The 23132-nt window shown below is 40.9% G+C and overlaps 1 protein-coding gene across 1 annotated transcript in view; it reads right to left on the reverse strand.

Moving 5' to 3' along the window:
* The window catches only part of LOC140195287 (histone deacetylase 9-like), a 700837-nt gene that overhangs the window by 197510 nt on the left and 480195 nt on the right, over positions 1–23132 (reverse strand). Inside the window, exon 8 of the mRNA XM_072253371.1 lies at positions 17327–17448. Within this exon, the coding sequence (XP_072109472.1) occupies positions 17327–17448 (122 nt within the window). The remainder of the gene's footprint in view (positions 1–17326; positions 17449–23132) is intronic.

Raw genomic sequence — 23132 nt, forward strand, 5'->3', positions numbered from 1 at the left:
AATCACAATATCAAAAGAGATACATGTCTAAAAATCCCCTTCAATCTCTCACTTTTAGCAGCAATAACATTTCCCTACAACTCAAGCCTCTAAATTTAGATATTTATTCTCCACACTTTACTGAGCTTTCTCAAAAATGCTTTTAAAAAGAAAAGGGGGTGTACATTAGGCACAGCATATCAGCAAGTCATTATTCACACAGTCCATTTTACATGTAGGGTTTAAAGTGAATTAGTGATGTAACATTGCAGATGCTACACACCTGCTGACATTGGATCTTCTAATGTCTGAAACCTTTCTGTGATACAGATGCCCAAAAATGTCATTAATTTAATGTTTTACAATGATAATTGTCGTATGAATGATAATAACTTGTTCCTGTTTATTTGCATTTTACTTCAGCAATTTAGTGATAAATATTTTTTTTCCTGGAGATTCCATTGCTGAAAAAAATATGTATTTCCTATTCTTTTCCTCTAAAATTGAAACGAACAACTGCAAGATCTGTGATTAGATACAGTACAGGTAGCAAAGATCTGTCTATTGAATCCTTAAGTATGCTGTCTACTGAACTCTTAAATATGCTATAACCCAGGTCAAGAAAAAAAAACTAGCTATTGCACTTTGATAATTTCAGTTCCCACCTAAGACACCCTCTAGTCTAAATACGACTATCAATTTAATATCAAATTATTGGTATTGTTTGTTTAATTGTTGATGCTTGGCTCAGCTCTCTCTACATCGTTATACTTCTGCTTATCATTAAGAAATATTCACCTTACAAATTTAATTCAGGTCCTTGAGAAACAAGCATGCAAATCTAATTATTCTAAAATCAGGATCCCATAATGTAATGTTTAAAATTTCTATTTCATTGCCTAGATATGCAAATTGATTTTTTTATTTACTTAATTTTTCATCTTTGAGGGTGGGAGGCCCCATCACAATTCTCCAAACCCACTCTCTAACCAGGCTAACCATCTAGTAGTCAATACTTCCAAGGAATAGGATTGAAATCTCCCTCTTCCACATTTTCATTAATATCAGTGGCACTGAAACAGCACAACACAGTCATAAGCAATGGTAGGTCAATAGAGGAAGCTGACAGAATAAGTAAGAACTAAAAGGAAAGCAAGCACTGAAAACAAATTTAAATTTAACTCTTGCATTAATTTTGATGATACTGAAGTAGTTTGAATAAAATAACTAGTAGAAATGCATAAATAGATTCAGTTAAAGCCCCACTCATTAAATGTAAAAGTCTAAACCCACTTCACAGCAGACATGCATGGGAAATCTTACCTTACACATTCTACGCTAATTACCATATTATGTATATTTTGTTATACAGTAGATCAGTTTAAAAGGCATGAGTGTGTGTTACTGTAACTCAATGTGATGTTAAGCAAGAAGGATTTAAAAGCTATTTCCTTTAGTGCACAGTAGAATTAAGCAAAACTTGAGCATGATTGTACGTTTGTAATTTGTAATAGTAAAAGGCAACAGGAGGTATCACTTTTGGTTCTACTGCTTCCCCAAGAGAAAATTAAAGAGAACATTTGTGACTGATGACATGGTTATGAGCCACTCAGAATTCACAAGGCTTTTACTTTCTTTTTCTTGCAGCCTTAATGGTGCTTAATAGGTTTTCCAAACCTACAGAAAAAGCAGGAGATGCTGATTTATAAGAGCCCTGTACAATTTTGCTAATGGGCAAGTCTTGGCAGACTTGGGAGCATATAGGACCTATTAACATTCATGCCACATTATTACGGAAATCAGCTGTGTTATAATCATTGCTTTACAACTCTTTCAGTTTAATGCTTTATGCAAACTCATAGACCCACAATAGGATATGGTCCATAGGATTCATCCCTATTCTCACTTTCCTCAAATTGGGTTCTTCAAATGAGATTTTATATTTTGTGGAATAGCAATTTTGTCCATTGTACACACCTTTAAAAGTGGGGAGGTATGGGAAGGGGGGCATCACTTTTGATCTTGATCTTACATCTGTCTAACCACAGAAAGAATCATGAAAGAATCACTGTTTAAGAACACCAGGTGAAATGTAGGAAAATGGTATCAGTGCAGATCAGTACAAAGGTCAGCGTGGATGTTTACATCAGACTGGCACGCCAGTACAGCTGCAGAGATCCAGGTTCAATTCAGACCTTGGACATCATCTGCCTGGATGTTGCATGTTGTCCCTACAACTGCATGGGTTTACTTCAGATGAAACACTTCTCTCCCATATGTCAAAAATGTGCAAAATGGCAGGTTAGTTGACTATTTTAAGCTCTCCCTGGTGTTCAGTTGAGTGGCAGAATCGGAAGGGGAGGGAAGTTGATCAGAATGTGTGGAGAAAAAACCATCTGATTAAAGCAAGACAAGTACAAAAGGGTGCTGGGTGATCAGTTTGCATGCTGTATCTCCTTTTATGACATGATTTTATGGTGGAGTGAGAGGCCAGTTTCATGCTGTATACCTCTATTTCTGAGGAGTGCTGAGGTCAATTGTCACATCTCTACACTGTTCAGCTAACTTAAAGCAATGCTGACTGCAGCTTGATGGCTTATGTGCATCAAAAGGACGGAAGTCACTGTTAGTGAGCACTGATAAACTTTACATCTATTTATGTGGAATTCCTCTGCTCTAAGGAGAGATTGGACAGGTTGGGTTTGTCCTCACTAGTGCATTAGATACAGAGGGCTGATCTTACAGACATATGATATAATATTATATCTTCTAAAAGGATATCAAGGACACAGATAGGATGGATCGTCAGAGTTAACATGCCCTCACAGGGTAAGGGAGCCTAAAATCAGAGGGCATAGGTGGAGGTGAGAAGGGAGAAATTTAACGGCGATCTGAGGGATAGGTTGTATGTAATGAGCTGCTGATGGAGGCGGTAGAGACAATTTTTTTTTGTGTGTGTGCCATACTCTGCCAGAGCCTCGGCGACCACTTTTTTTTTCAAGTGGTTGTCCTGGAGGAAAGATTCTGTGAGTGGTCCCCCACGTCCTTCTCACAGTACAGTTTTTTTTACAAGGCTGAGTTGTGAGCTCAACACTCAAACCGGCATGGATAGAAAGCGTGCCCAGGCGCGGCCCAACTGGACTTGAACTCAGGAACCTTCGCTCCGGACCGTATGTTGTACTTAAAGGAAATGGATGTCTTGCACATCACCAGGCACACAACGTTTATGTAGAACAATGTCACGTAGAACATATTTTAACACTATGGCTTTCTTTCCTGACACAAATATATCTTCGTTAAGTAATTATTTTTTAATGGTAATACTTGGGAATAAACCTAAAATCATGAAGGATGGTCAGTTTGAGAGATGTGGAGACAGCATACAATGTGTTTCACTCGCTATCTCATAAGTCTATTATTCCACTTCCCCATCAACACAGATATATCAAGAGATAGAGCATGTTGCTGAATGGTCCCAAATGGATATTAACGTGTTCTTCATAATAAAAATTACGTCAGCCAGTCCTCACATTGGCAGAGATTAAACAAGTGCTGAAGCCGTCTACGTGGCCCCTCCAGTCTACTCGACAGTTATAGAAGTGAGTGGCTGAGCTTGTGTGCTCTTCATACCTGCCATAACACATCTTTTCATTTCTGTGCCCCAACATCTATCAACAATCATATTTTCTAAGACTGACAGTCTTCTAGTTTATTCCTCACTGCAAACATCATATGCCTTCATTTTGTTATTTCTTTGAAAAGGAAGCAGACAGAATAATATTGACTTTCTGATTCAGACTCTGAGTTTATTGATGCTTTGCTAAAAATACTTTGCCACTTTGATCACAGACAATTTATATTAGATGTGACTAACTGGTATAACAGGAGCATAAATCCAACAGATTTTCTACTCCTGGAGGAAACAATATACAGGCTGATGCCAGAGCATCAGTTGACACAAAGATTGAATGTGGCCCGTGCAGTTTAACATCACAAAAACCTCATTATTTTCGTGAGAGGGAGAACAGCTGCAGGAATCACAGGGAAAGTTGCCCCCAGACTTGCTGAAGGAAAATGTATATATATATATGTATATTTAAGGGATGATGTACCATTATAATTTTGTCCCTTTGGGCACTTGAACCTTTTACTTTCAAACTGAAAACAGGGGCACATTTCCGCAGTTGTGTCAATTTGTACCTAATATTATCGAATTCATATGGCAGGGAAGGATTAATATAATAATTCTAATATCCCGTGTGGCAATCAACTTTGATGTATATTATGGCGCTTCTTCAAATCTGCATTATACATTATCACCAGCACAAATATTATTCAAACTGAACTATCAGGCCTCATTTTAACTCATCACTCAACAGCTGTATTCTGATAGCTCTTGGACTGATATAAAACAGAGGTTATGTCGTCAGGATTGGTGTTTCTCTGTATTTGATATATAATAGTAATCTGGTTAGTACTGTTATTCAGACCAGTGGAGCAGTAAGATAAACTTTTATTAAAAATAGAACTAAACTCTTAACAAGGCTCATGATATGATTTTTTGTTTTGAGATGACAAATACAAGATTAGCTATAATCAGTCTGGTTTTGAATAGCCAACATTGCAGGAACTCGTATACAAATGCTGGATTATCTCATGATTTTTGGATGAGGCTAAATTTTAGCCCTTGGGGGAGGGAAAGGAAACAGCCTGCCATTGTGTTAAAGGTCACCCTAAAGTCCAGCCAAAAAGTCTGGCCAATTCTGTGGGTGTTCCTATGAAATGTCATCAAGAAATAGTCCTGTGGAGATGCCACAGGCTCTTTGTAGTCCCAAGAGTCTGGGCAAAGCAGTATGGTCATCTCACTAGTTTAGGGTCATTTGGAATATGTCATCCTTGTTCCTGTTGCTCTTCCTGGAAAAGCTTCAGGACAAGAGGTCAGCTGACACAGGACCAATAAGGTTATCGATCCAAGGACATAGGGTTAGAACCCATCTGTTTTTTTCTGGTGACATGTAATGTAAACTATGGCTCATGCTATTGCTGTGTGCAATACCCTGTAATGTGTTGATCGGAAACTCACATGCTTCATTGTGGCCTCATCTGCAAACAATTAAAGCGCTCTGGTCTTTTCATTAACCTTTTACGTAGCTCTTGTCTAACACTGCCCACATCACTGCAGCACAATTCCATCTTGTCATTTCGCTTACATGAAAAGCAAAATGCGTAACTTGAATTGATTGCTATACGAGTAAATCGACTTATGTGAACACTTGATATTAACAAACTCCTTATAAATCCCATTGACACTATTATTAAACAAAGTTCTAACTTGTTTCTTACAGGCATGTTACATGCAAGACTGATTATGGTGGAGCATTTGCTGCTCTGTCCTGCTGTGGTACAAATATCTTCATTGTAGTAAATATTTATTCAGTTTGCATGCAGTGATCTGTTTTTAATTAGCCATTTACAACAGTATTTATGCAAAAATATATATAGGATCTGCATGTTTTCATTTAATCAGGGAGCTCAGGGAACATTTCAATTTCTTTTCAGGTTCTATTTTCACATCAGTGTGGTTGCTGTAGTTAACTGTAAAAGGGCCATAGTTGCTACTGATCTAAAGAAAATGCCCACAGAGGTTTAGTCAGCTCAAAAGCGTGGATTTCCTAAATTCTGACATGCCTTTGAGTATGGCGCCACCTGTGGTGTCCGGCCACAGTACAAGCAGCGTCCAAACGCTGATCAGATTCTAAAACTTCCACTGGTAGCAAAACAGGAAGTAAAAAGGAAATATAACTCATATTTTAACCATTGTACAGGCACTAAAATGAAGATTAGAGGCTACAATTGGGTAACGTGATTTTTTTTATTATTCCATATGTCATGCAATGTTTAAATGTTATTCTGATGGAATGGGATTTTAATTTTAATTTTAATTTTCGTGCAAGTGGTTGCTCAGCATAATTAAAAAGCCTGTTATTCCTGATCACCGAAATTTAGGCATTTCTACTGTTTCTGATATTGAGAATATATGAACATTTGAAGTTCATATTAATTCATTCTGTTGAGGATCAGGGGAATCACTGACAACAGTTTCTAAATTTCTGTACAGGTTTCCCCCGCCATCCGAAGGTAGAACATTCCTTTGAAATGGTTCGTAAGCCAAAATGTTGTAAAGCGAAGAAGCAATTACCATTTATTTATATGGGAAAATTTTGTAGGCATTCGCAGACCCAAAAATAACCTACCAAATCATGCCAAATAACACATAAAACCTAAAATAACAGTAACACATAGTAAAAGCAGGAATGATATGATAAATACACAACCTATATAAAGTAGAAATACTTTTCCACAATCATTACTGAACTGTTCTCCGTAACGAAAATCTCACGCAAGCGCCGTCGGCAGAAAATCTCTGTTGGCAAAAACATGGCGCAAGTGCTCTCCAGTAACCTTTAAGCTATGAAGCTGCCAAATCATACCAAATAACACGTAAGAATACACAGCCGATATAAAGTAGAAATAATGTATGTACAGTGTAGTATCACTTACTGGAATTGGGAAGACAGCACTGAGCACACTGATGATGGTGTGTTAGACTGAGTCGTTGCAGGTTGGATGGTGCAGTGGCCCCCACCCTCCACGCCGCCGACCGATACATTACCGCGAGGCACATAGGGGTCCAGCGGTAGCCGGGACGCACCCAGCACATCTTTAAGAAAAAAGCTGAAAGCTAATTAATTAGGTGCTGCCCGGCACGTAATTGTTGGCCCAGATCAGTGCCGATTGCCGATTGCATCGCCTTTGATCTGGGCCGACATTTACCTGTGGGGCGGCACCTAATTAATTAGCATGTTTATTTCGGCTTTTTTCTTAAAGATGTGCTGTGTGTCTCCCGGCTACTGCTGTATTCTCCGCAAATCGGTACAGTATCTGTCCGCGGCCTGGGAGTTGGGGTGGTGGGACACGGGAGTGTCATCTCATTGTCGATCAGAGCAGGCAGCTCATCTTCTCCTATGACTGCCTGCCTCGATGTCGAAGGTCGAGGTTCGTCGTCTGCTGTGGCTCATGTGGAAGGCTTGCTTGACTGCTCAGCCTCGCGCATTTTTCTATCACACAGTTCTTTGTAAGGACTCAAACCATCTTGCAAATATCCCCTAAAGCTACCTACCTTTTCAAAATTAAAGTCGTGCTTTATCATTGCAGTGAAAATCTCACATAGTTGCTTCACTTTTGCTACTGCATTCAGTTTCGATTGTGATCCTTTCGTCTTCCAATTGCATCAGCTCGTCATCTATCAGTTCTTGGTCATGGGATGCCAAAACCTCTTCAACATCATCTTCGTCAACTTCCACAAGCCAAACTCACTTAGTCCTTACTTTGTTTACCACGATCGAAACGCTTAATTATGTCTAGTTTTACGCTAAGTGTAACACCCTTACGAGCCCTTTTAGGCTTTTCCGACACCATAGAACTCATCTTGCAAATGGCTGCTCACGGGCACGTGTTAAAGCAATGCCGGCGAGAATGCAGTTCTGAATCCGGGGAACAGCGGCTGCTTGGGGCGTACGCTGCCTTTTATCGCGCGCTGATTTTCCCCGCGCGCTGCTTTTTTTCGTAACAGTGAAAACACCTTCTGAAAGCGAAAACAGGGTACTAATGTAGGTCTTTCGTAACAGTGAGGTTTCGTAAAGCGAACGTTCGAAAAGCGGGGGGACACCTGTATTTAGTTTCACTTGTGTGGAGCCACAAGCTACTTTTAGCTTTATGTCAAAGGTGAACATTGGCACTGGTTCTAAATTTATGGGTGCAACTATATGTACCTTTCAAAGTTAAGCTACAAACTTCCATCTTTTTCAACTATGACTCTATGATGTCCATAACATTATAACTTTGACAACTCCTAACTGCGCTAAAAGATCGTCTTATTTCATATACTTCCTGATTTCAAATATAACAACTTCAGTCCTGTAATCATCACTCTTCTTTACAATTTTGTCCCAATGGTGCTTAGTTATATTTTTAGCCCTCTCTAAACTCTGTTTTTTTCATTATTCTGGAGACTTTGTCAATCTCTCCTGCATTCTCTTTTCCTTTTACTTTATTCACACATTTTCAAGCTGTTGAACCCATTTCCTACTATTTAGTTTAAAGCCCTGACCTCAGCTCTAGTTATGTGATTTGCCAAGACCCTGTTTCCAGCATGGTTCAGGTGGAGCTCCTGCCATCAGAACAGCTCCGTCCTTTCCCAGTGCTCGTGCCGATTTCCCAGAAATTCAAATAGACTTCTACACCTACAACAACATATTAAGCTGTCTGACCCTGTGTCAATTTGCACGTTGCTCAAATAACAATCCAGAGATTAAAAAAACATTTCTTGGGCTTACAGCTGGGTACAGGTATCGATTATAATGGATGTTTCAATGACAAACTTTGTTATCTTCATTAAGGATGATGCCTTGGCACGTCTAGCCCAGTGGTATTCTTACCTCCATAGTCTGTCCCTCCTGATTGGTTAGTCCTTATCCAATCAGGTTTCTGCTCTCCCACCTTGTTTATAATTGAACTCCAGTTCTTACTTAGAGTGAGACCTTCATCTTGGTTAAAATTCTTTTCCTCCAGTTTATTTCAATGGCTTCCTTTACCAGGTGGTCCCAAAAGCCAATGGCACTGTTTTGTGCCATCAAAGTCAATCCTATGGCCATTGTGAATACAATCTTCTGCTACCACCGATTTCTCCAGGTTACCCAAATAGATACACCTCCTTACTCTCCTGTACATCCCATCTGGCCGAAATTAGCTGTTCCGCATTCACAGAGAATCCTGTAAACACCAACCGACTTGGCCATAGGAAAAGATTCTAACAAAGATGAAGGTCTCGCTCTAAGTAAGAACTGGAATTTACTTGCAAACAAGGAGGAATGGACCATGGGGGTACAAGTATCACCGGACTAGACATGCCAAGGCATCATCCCTGTTGGAGACGTCGGAGTTCGTCATCGATACCTGTACCCGGCTGGAAGGCAGAGAAGAGTTTATTCGACATACATGTTCCAGGAAAGCACTAGATCCTTTTTCAAACCACAAATTATCACCATTTTACCTCTGTATTTTAGTTTAGTCCCCAGCTGTTTAAATTTCCTCAGCAGAACATTTTCTTTGTTCTTCCTACATCATTGGTACCCACATGGACCACAGCAACTAGATCTCTCCTCTCCCACTCTAATTCCTCTGCAAGGCTGATGAGATGTCCCAAACCCCGGCACCAGTTAGACAACACAACCTTCATGATGTTTGATCCTTGTGACAGGTTCATCTTTTAGCATTTGAAAGGTCAGTTCAGAAGTTTGATAATAGTGAGATAGAACCTGTTCCTGAGTCAGGTGGTACATTTGATTTGCATACTAAATGGGCGGGGACTACAATATGAAAAAGTCAATTTTTTCAATCAAGTCCTTGCTGATGATGGAGAAAACAGGGCATGACCATTTGTGAAATATTTTTGAACACTATTTTCAGAATGAAAACTTTTCCCGAATATCTATTGTGGTAGTAAAGTCAGATTAATGCAGCCTCAAGGTCCAATACTTCAGGTGTGTCACTCATCTGTAGACCAGTAAAGGAAATAAGCCATAGATTATGTACTTGTAGCCTTGCAAAGGCGTTAGATCAATTTAGGTCAACATTATAGATGTAAACTATATCTTGTAATTTTTCAGAGGTAATAATTATAATACCTAATCATAAAATTATTTACAGGTGACAAGCGATTACACATTTAAGAAATGTATGTACTTATCCAGCAAGGTGGAATATGAAGTAATTACACTATATTGTTATTCATGTACAATGTTGTTTAACACTTCAGTTTACTCCAAATTCTACCCTGAGCATGTTATGGATTCACACACAGCCATAAGGGCCAATGATTCCAGACTGGATTTCTGATCTCTGCTGTGGTAATCTGAGCTCAGTAGGAGTTGGCTAGCAAATCTGACATCATGAAACCTGGACTAGGTATGAAAGCCGGAGTTCCATGCTTCAAGTACTCTTCATTTTCCCCTGCTGGAAAATGGCTACGGGTGAGCACTGAGCTGACATAAACATGTGCGTGGATAATGATGTGAAAGCAATGGAGAAATAACTTTTGAAAGTAAAGATGATCACTAATTAAAGTAAATAACTAATATGCCCAAAGCCTCAATATTTACTTTGAGGCTGGGGTCAGAGAGTATAGCTGATGGGAAGGAAGAGGGTCTAAGATCAGATGGTAGTGGCACGGCAGTGTGGTGGTTAGCACAATACTTTACAATATCAGTGACCCAGGTTCAATAACTACTGCTGCCTGTAAGGGGTTTGTATGTTTGCCCCATGACCTTGTGGGTTTCCTCCCACAGTCCAAAGACACACTGGTTGGTAGGGTAATTGGTTATTGTAAACTGTCCCGTCATTGGGCCAGAATTAAACTGGGGGTTGCTGGGCGGTGTAGCTCGAAGGGCCAACAGGGCCTACTCTGCGTTGCATCTCACATGAATAAATAAATGGGAAATTGACAATCATAAGGAGGAGGCTGACATTTTGGGCCAGATAGAGAGTTCAAATTGTTGAGCATGGAGAAAACATTTCTGTTCCATTTCATTCACAAGAAGTAATGTAAATGTACTTGGTATTACAGTATAAATAATGAGAAACCAAGCCAACACAGTAATCATGAACGCAAGATAGAGTTTCAGTGACTGATCCCTATCAATAGGTTGTCAGCTTGCCCTTCCACCCACATTGACAAAAACCAGAAGAAATGGGTTGAGGATAGGTTTGAAATATATAGCAGTTTTAATCTGCACTTGAATCAGACACACCCTGGAGCTGTCAGATTGAGTAATAACAGCTAAAACAAAATTCTTACATGGCAAATTACTATTTTTAAATATGATGACTTAATTCTCAGTAGACACTCTATATATTTTCTTCCCCATAAATTAGCACTGACTGAAGATACACAATTATCTTACAAAGCATTATGAATCACTGCAGTTTGGCGCAATCCTTGCAATCATTTTATTAAATTCAGGTACTGCTTCATCTTCATATATCCATGGAAAGGAAAAGTTATAAGGTGGCTTCAAACTCACAGTTCAAACCAAGGATTCTATCCTCCGTCACTGAAATTCAGGCACATGATATTCTAATTGATTAAAGAGTTGGTCAGAAATTATTCATCTCACGTATCTACATTTTCAAAGTGCACTTGTAGCAATTGAGGTCCTTCAAGTGAGTAAAATTATCCATACACTTTAAGAAAATTTTTCAGTAAATCATTCTTCCTACAAACCAACTCAGCTTGGATATATTAAGAGTAATCTCAGCTTTGAATCAGAATAGGGCTGTCAAATTGTAGTCAAACAATAAATGGACAGGCTGTATGTATGCATTATTGTAGGCTTCAATGTGAGACTCACTGTCTCTCACATTTTGGATACAAAGGGTCATTGGGTCCAACTGTCTCCTGTCACAGTAAGCACTTCATTAAAATGATATTAAGGAGGCAAAAGTACAAAAATAAAATAGAATACTGAATTTGACTGTTATCCATTCCTGAAATATGACAACTTCTTACAACATGAGAAAGTGTGTGATTGCATTCAGAGGTAAAATCTGAAGGCATCATTTCAGGCTATTCCAAAATTATAAAAAACTTAATTTTTTATTCACCTTCCTCTCATAGGGCATAAATTTCACACTTCACTATTTCAGGAAGCCGAGTGCATTTCCTGCCTGCCCAGCCTTAAAAAAAAACAGTCCCCTTTTCTGGGATCCCTCCAATTTCAGATTAATGTGACCATCTCTAAGAAGTACAGTTGGTAATCCAAAGAATGTGACAGAGCATCAACCTTGAAATAGTTCTGTGAAATAGCTCTTTGAAATTGCAGTCATTGCCAAAAAGAAACCTGTATCTAATAGTGGTATTTCCCATTGTTACAGTGACAGAAATGATCCCATCTGTAATGTATAGTGATGATGTATGATGCAGGATTATGACACTGATGTGTCATACATGTGTGCCAGTAACTAAATTGCACCTAATACTTCTGACAGATCAGCAACTAAATGTATTGTACCCCGTGTTATATATCAGAGTTATATCCATGAATACTGTATCCAAAAATGTAAATGCTGTAAATTTGAAATAAATACTGTACTGAAAATACTTGGCAGGCCTGATGTACCTGTGGTAAAGGAAAACTTCCATCATCAATCTGAAGTGTTAATTTTTTCCCTGCTCCATATCTATTTCCAGCCCTAAACGTTCACACCTGATACTGGCGGGTACAAATTTAACACCGGTACCGTCAGTATGGTATATCACAATTTTAGGCTTTATTTTAAATTGCATAGAAACCTGGCCCAGAACATAGGTTCAGGCCTGAATGAGTTGCAAGTCCCAAGCTTCATCTCCTCCTTGATGCCAGTCCCATCATGATACTGGGTGCCAGATCTTCCTACTCCCTGGTGTGTCAGTCCCAGTCGGGATCTGTCAGCAGTCATGCTATGATTTCCGCTACCAAACTTTTTGGAATTGGAGGAAGACAGAATGAGCCACTGGCACTCCATAGCGTACTTAGCACCACTGACTGCATTGGTGCTGCTTCCTGCACACATGCTGAGCTCGTTGACTTCGTTAACTTTGCCTCCAGCTTTCACCCTGCCCTCAAGTTTACCTGGTCCATTTCCGATACCTCCCTCCCCTTTCTAGACCTTTCTGTCTCTGTCTCTGGAGACAGCTTATCCAGTGATGTCTACTATAAGCCTACTGACTCTCACAGCTACCTGGACTATTCCTCTTCCCACCTTGTCTCTTACAAAAATGCCATCCCTTTCTCGCAATTCCTCCGTCACTGCCGCATCTGCTCTCAGGATGAGGCTTTTCATTCCAGGACGAGGGAGATATCCTCCTTTTTTAAAGAAAGGGGCTTCCCTTCCTCCACTATCAACTCTGCTCTCAAACGCATCTCCCCCATTTCACGTACATCTGCTCTCACTCCATCCTCCCGCCACCCCACTAGGAATAGGGTTCCCCTGGTCCTCACCTACCACCCCACCAGCCTCCGGGTCCAACATATTATTCTCCGTAACTTCCGCCACCTCCAATGGGATCCCACCACTAAGCACATCTTTCCCTCCCCCCCCCTCTGCTTTCCGCGGGGATCGCTCCCTACGCGACTCCCTTGTCCATTTGTCCTCCCCCATCCCTCCCCACTGATCTCCCTCCTGGCACTTATCCTTGTAAGTGGAACAAGTGCTACACATGCCCTTACACTTCCTCCCTTACCACCATTCAGGGCCCCAGACAGTCCTTCCAGGTGAGGCGACACTTCACCTGTGAGTCGGCTGGGGTGATATACTACGTCCAGTCCTCCCGATGTGGCCTTCTATATATTGGCGAGACCTGACACAGACTGGGAGACCACTTTGCTGAACACCTACGCTCTGTCCGCCAGAAGAAGCAGGATCTCCCAGTGGCCACACATTTTAATTCCTCATCCCATTCCCATTCTGACATGTTTATCCATGGCCTCCTCTACTGTAAAGATGAAGCCACACTCAGGTTGGAGGAACAACACCTTATATTCCGTCTGGGTAGCCTCCAACCTGATAGCATGAACATCGACTTCTCTAACTTCCGCTAATGCCCCACCTCCCCCTCGTACCCCATCCGTTATTTATTTTTATACACATATTCTTTCTTTCACTCTCTTCTTTCTCCCTCTGTCCCTCTGACTATACCACTTGCCCATCCTCTGGTTTCCCCCACCCCTTGTCTTTCTCCCCAGACCTCCTGACCCACGATCCTCTCGTATCCCCCTTGCCAATCACCTGTCCAGCTTTTGACTCCATCCCTCCCCCTCCTGTCTTCTCCTATCATTTTGTATCTCCCCCTCCCCCTCCCACTTTCAAATCTCTTACTAGCTCTTCCTTCAGTTAGTCCTGACGAAGGGTCTCAGCCTGAAACGTCGACTGTACCTCTTCCTAGAGATGCTGCCTGGCCTGCTGCGTTCACCAGCAACTTTGATGTGTGTTACCACTGAGGTGGGGATGGATTTCTAAAGAAAGGGAGTTTTGCTAATATTCAGCCTAAATTTTTCCCTCAACTAATATTAATGCAAATTGTGAATTTAAAAAAAAGCTTCCACATTTGTTGAATAGAGCACCGATTTGATTTTGAGCAATTTCTTTCAGGTGTGTTGTGATTTTATATGAAGCTATATAAAATCAGTGGCAGGAGCAGAGCACAGCGAGGAGGCTCCTCGCAGGTCAGCAACACTTGTTCAAAAAGGAGCACTTCACACATGTTCGGGTTCATTCCTGCGGCTCAATCACCAGTGGGAGCAGAACACAATGAATTAAATAAAATGCTGAAGGGACAAGTGGGGCTGCCATTGTTGGGAGTAGGCCAGTCATGAGAGTGGGGGTTGTCAGGCTTTGGCTCAAAGGAGGCTTCGGCGCAGAAGGGACATTATCTCTGGGTAAGTTTCTCTTAAGGTTCCCTTTTTTCCTCTTACTGTGCCTGATCAAGTAAATGGCTATTCTGTGTCCTTCATGCCAAATGTTGGAGTCCTGGGAGACCCAGAGTCTTCCAGGAAACTACATCTGCGTGAAGTGCATCCAGCTGCAGCTCTTTGAAGACTATATTAGGGATCAGCAGCGGCAGCTTTATGACCTTCGGCTTGTACGGGAGAGTGAGGAGATAGTCGATCAGAAAAACAGGGAAGTAGTCACTTCTAATTTGCAGGAGGCAAGTAGCTGGGTGACTGTCTGGAGAAATGGAACTGTGACTAGGCAGTTAGCACAAAGCATCCCGTGATCATTCCTCTCAATAATAAATACACCATTTTGGATACTTTTTTGGGGGGTGACCACTAGAAAATGAGTGGAGAAAAGACCACTAGAAATTGAGGCTAAAGAAATAACAAATGGGGGAGGGGGGAGCAAAAAGATAGCAGATGAATTAAATGAGCATTTTGTATCGTTCTTCACTGTGGAAGACACTAGTAGCGTGTAAGATGTTGAAGGGTGTGAGGGAAGAGAAGTGAGTGCAGTTACTATTACAAGGGAGAAGGTGCTCAAAAAGCTGAAAGACCTAAGGGTACATAAGTCACCCAGACCAGATAAACTGTACCCTAGGGTTCTAAAAGATGTAGCTTTAAAGTTTGTGGAGGCATTAGTAATGATCTTTCAAAAATCATTGGACTCTGACATGGTGCCAGAGGACTGGAGAATTCCAAATCTCACTCCACTCTTTAAGAAAGGAGGAAGCCAGCAGAAAGGAAATTATAGATCAGTTAGCCTGACCTCAGTGGTTGGGAAGATGTTGCAGTCAATTGTTAAGGATGAGGTTATGGAGTACTTGGTGACACAGGACAAGATAGCATGAAGTCAGCATGGTATCCTTAAGGGAAAATCTTGCCTAATGAACCTGTTGAAATTCTTTGAGGAGATTACAAGTAGGATAGATAAAGGAGATGCAGTGGATGTTGTATATATGGACTTTCAGAGCCCAGGGTAATACAGGAAAGTTACTAGCATAGTTAGAGCATTAGGTGATTGGTAGGAAGCAATGGGTAGGAAAATAAGTTTTGCTGTCAGTGACTATTCCACAGGGGTCGATGCTGGGACTGCTTTTTTTTTTAATGCTGTATATCTGTTGTTGTGTGTAGGAAGTCACCGGAAAAAATTACTGGTAGATATAAAACAGCTTCTTTATTCAACAAAACAAGGTACAGCAGGCATCATATGCAGATGTTTTCAGTGGAAAGGACTGCTGGCCCAACATGGGGCTGATATTTTATGTGGCAAACATCAAAAGACAATTCCATATTTACAATGTATGGACAATGCTTTCTTTGAAACTACATACAATCTTCATACCTCCTGATTCACATCTACACCATACACATCCAAGTGAATTTTAATCAGCATTGTCTGGACTGGGATTCTTAGCTTTTAGGAACTCATTGTACAGAGCTGCACCCCAAATTAAATGCACAATACATTTTCAGATCTGAAGACTGGTAGCCAAAGTCAATTGTTAAATGTATATGTCCTAAACCAAAAATCACTCTAACTTATCAATGATTTAGATGATGGAATAGATGGCTTTGTTGCCAAGTTTGCAGATGATATGAAGATTGGTGGAGGGGTAGGTAGTGTTGAGGAAATAGAAAGGTTGCAGAAGGATTTAGACAAATTAGGAGAATGGACAAAAATGGCAAATGCAATACAATGTTGGAAAATGCATGCTCATGCGCTTACTACTTAGAGTATGCCTCATTAAAATATGATCAAACTAAAATCTATAACTATAGAATTAGGGGTCTGTATTACTTGTGTGATTCCAAAGATGAGTTAGAAGGGAAATATGTTAAACGTAACTATCTGTACCACAATCCCTCAATGCCACATAGGGAATTGATAACTTTCCTGTTGCACTAGCTATTAAATTATGACAATCTAAGATCAGTCAGTTTACTGTTATATACCATCACATGAAAGGCAACCTATCAGACACCTAATGAGTACTGACAGGTGCCTCCTCAACAGCAGTCTTCAACAAGAAAATATGAGAAAAGTAGCAACACACACAAAATTCTGATGGAACTCATCTATGGAAATTAATAAACGGTTGATGTTTTGGGCCGAGATCCTTCTTCAGGACTTGATGAAAGAGGTCCTGACCTGCTGAGTTCCTCCAGAATTTTGTACATTTTGTTCTCTATTTCCAGCATCTGCAGGATCTCGTGTGTTTATGAGATAAATACTCCAGCATCAGAAGACAATATCCTTTTATAACTTGTGAAATTACATGGCAATAAGTGGATCACGGCTTTACTTCAAGAGCAGTTCAAAAAATGGAATACAAAGTATTACAGCAAGAAAAGTTGGGAAGTTCTTAGCAGATCAACTAGAAGAGTGAAATTACAGCAAGTCACTATAGGAATAGATCATTCTTCAGATATATTTTTAGAAAACATTTTTTAAAAGCTTCATACTTTATTCATCCTTTATACTAATGAGACCATTAGGGACATTCCAACATTCCCTATTCCTTGTGTAAATAGGGTGCTCTTGAAAAACAATTATTCTTAAAGAAAAGGTTGGCATCAAATATCCAGGCCAAAAGTAAAATCATCAAGTTTCTTTATATGTACATAATTTTATAGGTTCCTCAGTACAGAAGTATCTCCTGGTGAGTAACGTATTTATCCTGTTCAAATGCAAATATTTCAGCTGTATTTAAAATATTCTCAAATAAAATGATAAAAACTAATTTTTAACTGACCAGTTTTTCGTAAGGGGAAATCATCCTTCATGCTCTGTATCTCTGGTAACAGTCGTTTGTAAGATGGAGAAGTTATACTCTGCGGTGATGAACTCTGGTCCAATGAAGCATGGTGGGCTCCCCTGCACGAATACAATGAACAATGAGTAATATAATCATGTTAAAGGCTTTATACCATCTCACAGATAATTATTTTCACCTTGAGTTTAAAATAATTTTATTGAATCAATTATACACTTCTATCAGTATGAGCCAATTAGATTATCACGAGTCAGACTTATGGAATATCTCCTTCCCAATTTAATATAGACGTGGTCTTTTCTTCCTCCAGCTCTCTATTTTTTCATATTCCACTTGCATTAAATGGTTTACAATTGAACTGTGATGTTTGCAAACACAGGAGATTCAGCAGATGCTGGACATCTAGAGCAATGCACTTGATACAATAGATGATCTCGACAGTCTTGCAGGTGAAGTGTTGCCTCACCTGAAATGACTGGGATAGTGAATGTGATGAGGTGAGGGAGAAGATGTAGGGGCAGGTGTAACACTTGTAAACCTTGCAGGGTTAATCTCAGGGAGAGATCAATCAGGAGGGACTTGTTGATGAGATCACTTTTCTCAGTTCCTTCATCTCTGGCTCATTGGTTCTCATGATGAGACCTTCCATTGGAGAAAAAAACTGGGGCTCCCTTCCACCACCATTGATGCTGCCCTCTCTTGCAACGCCTCCATTTCCCACACATCTGCCCTCACCCTCTCCTCCCACCATCATAACAGGAACAGGGTTCTCCTTATCCTTACCTACCACTCTACAGGCCTCCACATCCAGCACAACATTCACCGTAATTTCCACCATCTTCAACAGAATTGTACCAGAAGCCCATTTTTCCCTCCTACCCTGTTGATCTTCCAAGAGATTGCTCTCTATGTGACTCCCTATTCCTGCTCACCTTTCTCCCTCACGCTTCGTCAAGCACTTTCACACTGTTTGCTGCAAGAGGCAGGATCTCCCAGAGGCAGCCTGTTTCAATTACACATTCCATTCCAATTCTGAAATGTCTGCCCATGGCCTCCTCTACCACCATGAGTTTAAACTGAGGCTGGAGGAACAACACCTCATATTCCATCTGGGTAGCCTCTATCTTGCTGACATGAACATCAATTTCTCTGACTTGTGGTAATTTTCCCCCCTCCCTCCTTACTCTTTCCCTTGCCCCTACCTTTTGCTCCCTTCCTTTCAAGTCCTTTTTAATCCATCAAGTGGGAGATTGCAGAGTGAGTGGAAGGAAGTTGCTGGAAGACTTTACGTGCCAGATTCAAAAAGCGACCAGGGCCTGTTGGGACTTGACTGCCAAGTGGAAGATTGCTTGGGTTATTAGTAATTTAGCAAGGGCCAATGAAAAGAAGCGAGGTGTAAGCAAAGTAGCCATTCAATTCGTGGGCCAGAATTAAGGCTGATTTATACTTCTGTGTCAAATCGACGCCGTAGGTACGGCATAGCCCTAAACCCTACGTGAATCCCTACACCATAGCCTGACGCGCACCTCTTCCAAAATGTAATTACGCGTCGCGGCAACGCAGACCGCAACAACTGTGATTGGTCTGCTTGGTAGCATCGCATTTCCTCCTACATTGCAATAGCTTTTCATTGGGCGACTGAAGGGCAGGGAAGGGACACTGGCTGCAATGCTTTCCATAAAGCTTTACAGACCTCCGAAATTATGGAGAACACATTTCGCTTTTACGAAAAAAGACGCTCGCTTTAAACTTGTTTACCCCGAGAAAGACTACCAAGACCATGAAGCCTTGCATGGGCAGATGTGTGCGCAAGCATGACGTGCACATGCATGTACGTGCCAGAATTGCAGAGTGACACAGAAACACAAACACACAAGTATAAATGCTCACAACGGCATAGCCCACTTGCATAGGCTATGGTGCCAGCTAGTATGCACAAGTATAAATCAGCCTTTAGAGTGGTCAGGCTTTGGCTTAACAGGCTTTGCTGAGAACATACTGAGGCTAAGGGTGCTGAGACATTTGGAAACATTTAGCCGATTGTAGAACTTAAGCTTAAGTTAAAGCCAAAGGCAGGATTGTATGCTCCCCCTGTGTACACTGTGCAGTGTGATACTGTGAGGAAGGTCAAGCAGACGATAAGGTAAAATAGCAGCCAGTGGAATAAGTTGAAGGGGGAGGAGCTATGATGACACCAGAGGGCAACTTCTTCGAGCTCATCTGTGAAACAGCTTAAATTCTTCTCTTTAATGTTTCTGCTTTCCTTTTCAAGGTGGCTGGTGTCCTGTCAGAGTCTGTGATCTACAGCTGCACTCAAATTTCATTTCTATATGGTGGTGAGTTCCCACTTCTGGAGCTTGCCAGGTAGTTTAGCATTTTCAGTATCTCCTGGAAGAAATATGCCTTCAGGGCGCTACCTTGGGCAGCCCCTGTGGATGACTCGATTCTTCGCCAATGTCCCCAAAGGGAATGTCGCGGAGATCAGAACATCAGGTGCAGAAGTCAGAGGCCTCTGCACTCAGGCAATTACGCTCTCTCTCCCTCGAAGGTGGTGGAGGGAAGGTGCTGGTTCTTGAGTCAGGTGAGCTCGAATAAGCATCGCTTCAGGCTGTAACATTGAAACAGCGAATTGTTGGTCTCCCTTTCGCTGCGGAAAGGGTGACACCTCTCTGTCCCTTGTTAGTATGAGAGAGAAAGCCTATGGCATGTTGAAGTGCTGGGTAATGGACTGCAGATTTTTTGTTGGAGTGCAGATCATGGAGTCTTTGGATGCTATGCTATTGCTTGCTTGGTGGGTGGTTGGCACTGATGCTTCGTGCTGGAACAAGTGGGGGGAGGGAGAGGGGGAAGGTTCAATGCTTTGCTGCTGCTTGTATGTGGGAAAGGGTGGGGGGGGTTTTGAGGTTCTAACATTTTTCTATCGTTCATTCTTTGGGAATTTGTTTCAAGGATGTCTGTGAAGAGTAAGAATTTCATGTTCTACATTCTCTGTTTTTAAATGGAACCATTGAAGTGTAAAATGGGGAAAAATCAAAAAGAGTAATGATTATAGTTGGGAGCTTAAGATCCAAGGATACACATTGTAACGAAAGGACTGGAAGGAAGGCAAAGGGGGTGGGGTAGAAACGTAGACAAAAAATGAAATCAGATCCTTAGAAAGAAGAGACATAGGATCAGAAGATGTAGATTCCACGTGGGCAGTGTTAAGAAACTGAAAGGGTAAAAAGACCCTGAAAGGAGTTATATAAAGGCCTCCAAACAGTAGCCAGGATGTATGATATAATTGACAATGGGAGATGGAAAAGCCATATGATAAGGGCACTGGAGGATTTCAATAGCAAGGTTCAAGGTTCATTTTATTGTCAAAGTATGCATGTACAACACAACTCTGATAATTGTCTTCTCCAGATAGCCAAGAAATAAAACGACAGGCAGGCAGATTGGGTAGTTGGTGAATCCCAAAAGAGGAGATTTGTAGAATGCCATACAAAATGGGATTTTAGAACTGCTTGTTGTTGAACCCATTAGGGAGAAAGTAATTCTGGATTGGGTGTCTTTGTAAAGAATCAGATTTGATTAAGGATCTTAAGGTAAAGGAACACTTGGAAGGCTGTGATCATAATATGGTAGAATTCACTCTGCAGTTCCTGAGGGTGAAGCTAAAGTAAGATGTATCAGTATTACAGTAGAGTAAGTGGATTTACAGAAGCAGGAGCTAGACATATTGAAGAAGGCTCTAGCAGAGAAGATGGTAAAACAGCAATGGCCAGAGTTACTGGGGGCAATTCTGAAGGCACAGGACAGATACATCCTTAAGATGAAGAAGTATTCTAAAGGGAGGATGAGGCAACTGTGGCTGACAAGGGAAGTTAAAGACAGCATAAAAGGAAACAAGAGAACATATAATATAGTAAAAATTCGTTGGGAATTTGAGAAGCTTTTAAAAGCAAACTACAGAAGCGACAAGGAAAGAAAAGATTGAGTATGAAGACGAGCTAGTCAATATTATAAAAGAGGATACAAAAAGTTTTTCAGATATATAAAGAATAAAAGAGTGGAAAGAGTTGATATGGGACCACTGGAAAATAACGCTAGAGAGGTAGTAATGGGGGACAAAGAAATGGCAGATTAAATTAATAAGTATTTGGCATCAGTCTCACTGTGGAAGACACTAGCAGAATGCCAGAGATGTGAGAGTGTCAGTGGGCAGAAGTGGGTGTTGCTGCAATTACTAAGGAGAAAGTACTTGGGAAGTTGAAAGTTCTGAAGGTAGATAAGCCTCCTGGACCAGATGGACTGCACCCCAGGGTTCCGAAAAAGGTAGCTGATTATATGATGGAGGCATTAATAATGATCTTTCAAGAATGACTAGATTCTGGAACAGTTCTGGAGGACTGGAAAACTGTAAATGTAACTCCACTCTATAAGAAGGGAGGGAGGCAGAGAAAAGGAAATTATAGGCCAGTTAACCTGACTTCAATGCTTGGGAAGATATGGAGTTCATTATGAAGGACGAATTTTCACGATACTTGGAGGCACATGATAAAATAGGCCAAAGTCAGCATTGTTTCTGCAAAGGCAGGAAAATGAAGTTGAGAGCCATGATACAATGGCACAGCAGACATGACAGGTCAAAGGAGCTCCTATTTCTTATGGTCTTATGAAAGTTCTCGTCCTGAAACATCAAGCACTCATTCCCCTCCATAGATGCTGCCTGACTTACTGGATTCCTCCTGCATGGTGTGTGTATTGCAAAGAGATAATTGCGACATTTTACAATTTTAGGAAATCGAACTCAGACTTTCTGTTCAGCCTATAAGCAATTTTGTCTCAATCATAACCTTCTTTCAAAGGTTTCTGGCACAGAGTGCTAGACTGTTTCAATGTCAGCTCAGCATCAGATAAAGGGAGTGTATAAATGGCAGAGAAGGAAGATTTTCCGTTCACCCTTTGTCAGTCCCGATACCAATTTAAGTGAAGTAATTTTTATCAATCACTTTCCATTGCCATTTATCCATTTGATTTCATGTGTATTTATTTTCCAAATAATTTATCAAATCTCCTTTAAATTTGATTAGACTCAGCAGTCTACATTGTTTTGGTCTGACAAGCTCACTACCTGAAGCCAGTCTGATTGGCAGATTTGGATTCTCGTCTGGCTGGACCACCCCAGGAACTCCAGAGGAGGGTCTAATTCTTGAGCTGAGGGAGGAGTGATGGAGATGTGACCTGGAGGAAGGTGTCTAATAGGACTGGCGATATGCAGAGGTTATTGGACTGTAAGGAAACACTTGCCTTCTCCCTTGAGCTGTCTTCACTTTGCTGGGAAAGACAAGCAGCTAAGGTTAATTCCATGCATCTGACTGCACTTATAAATGGGGAACCCACCACATAGAAGCTGCTGATCCTACCTCTGTTAATCTCAGAATCAGATTGGATGGAATCAAATTACAGTCCAGGCATGAGACCCATAATATTCTAACACTTCACTCTATCCTCGTTAGGGGTTAAAATTCAGCTCAGAATGTTAGAGGACACACAAAAATGAAAATCACTGAATACAGTCAACCAGATCAGTTATTCAAAATGGGAATAAGACATAGGAGCAGAATTTGGCTAGTCAGACCATTGAATCTGCTGCACCATTCCAACATGACTGATTTTTAATTCCTCTCAATGCCATTTTCCTGCCTTCTCACTGTAACCTTTGATGCACTTAATAATCAAGAACCTATCAAACACCGCTTTAAATATACCCAATGATATGACCTCCACAGCCATCCGT

This window comes from Mobula birostris, chromosome 3, assembly GCF_030028105.1.
Source record: "Mobula birostris isolate sMobBir1 chromosome 3, sMobBir1.hap1, whole genome shotgun sequence".
NCBI classification, from domain to species: Eukaryota; Metazoa; Chordata; class Chondrichthyes; order Myliobatiformes; family Myliobatidae; genus Mobula; species Mobula birostris.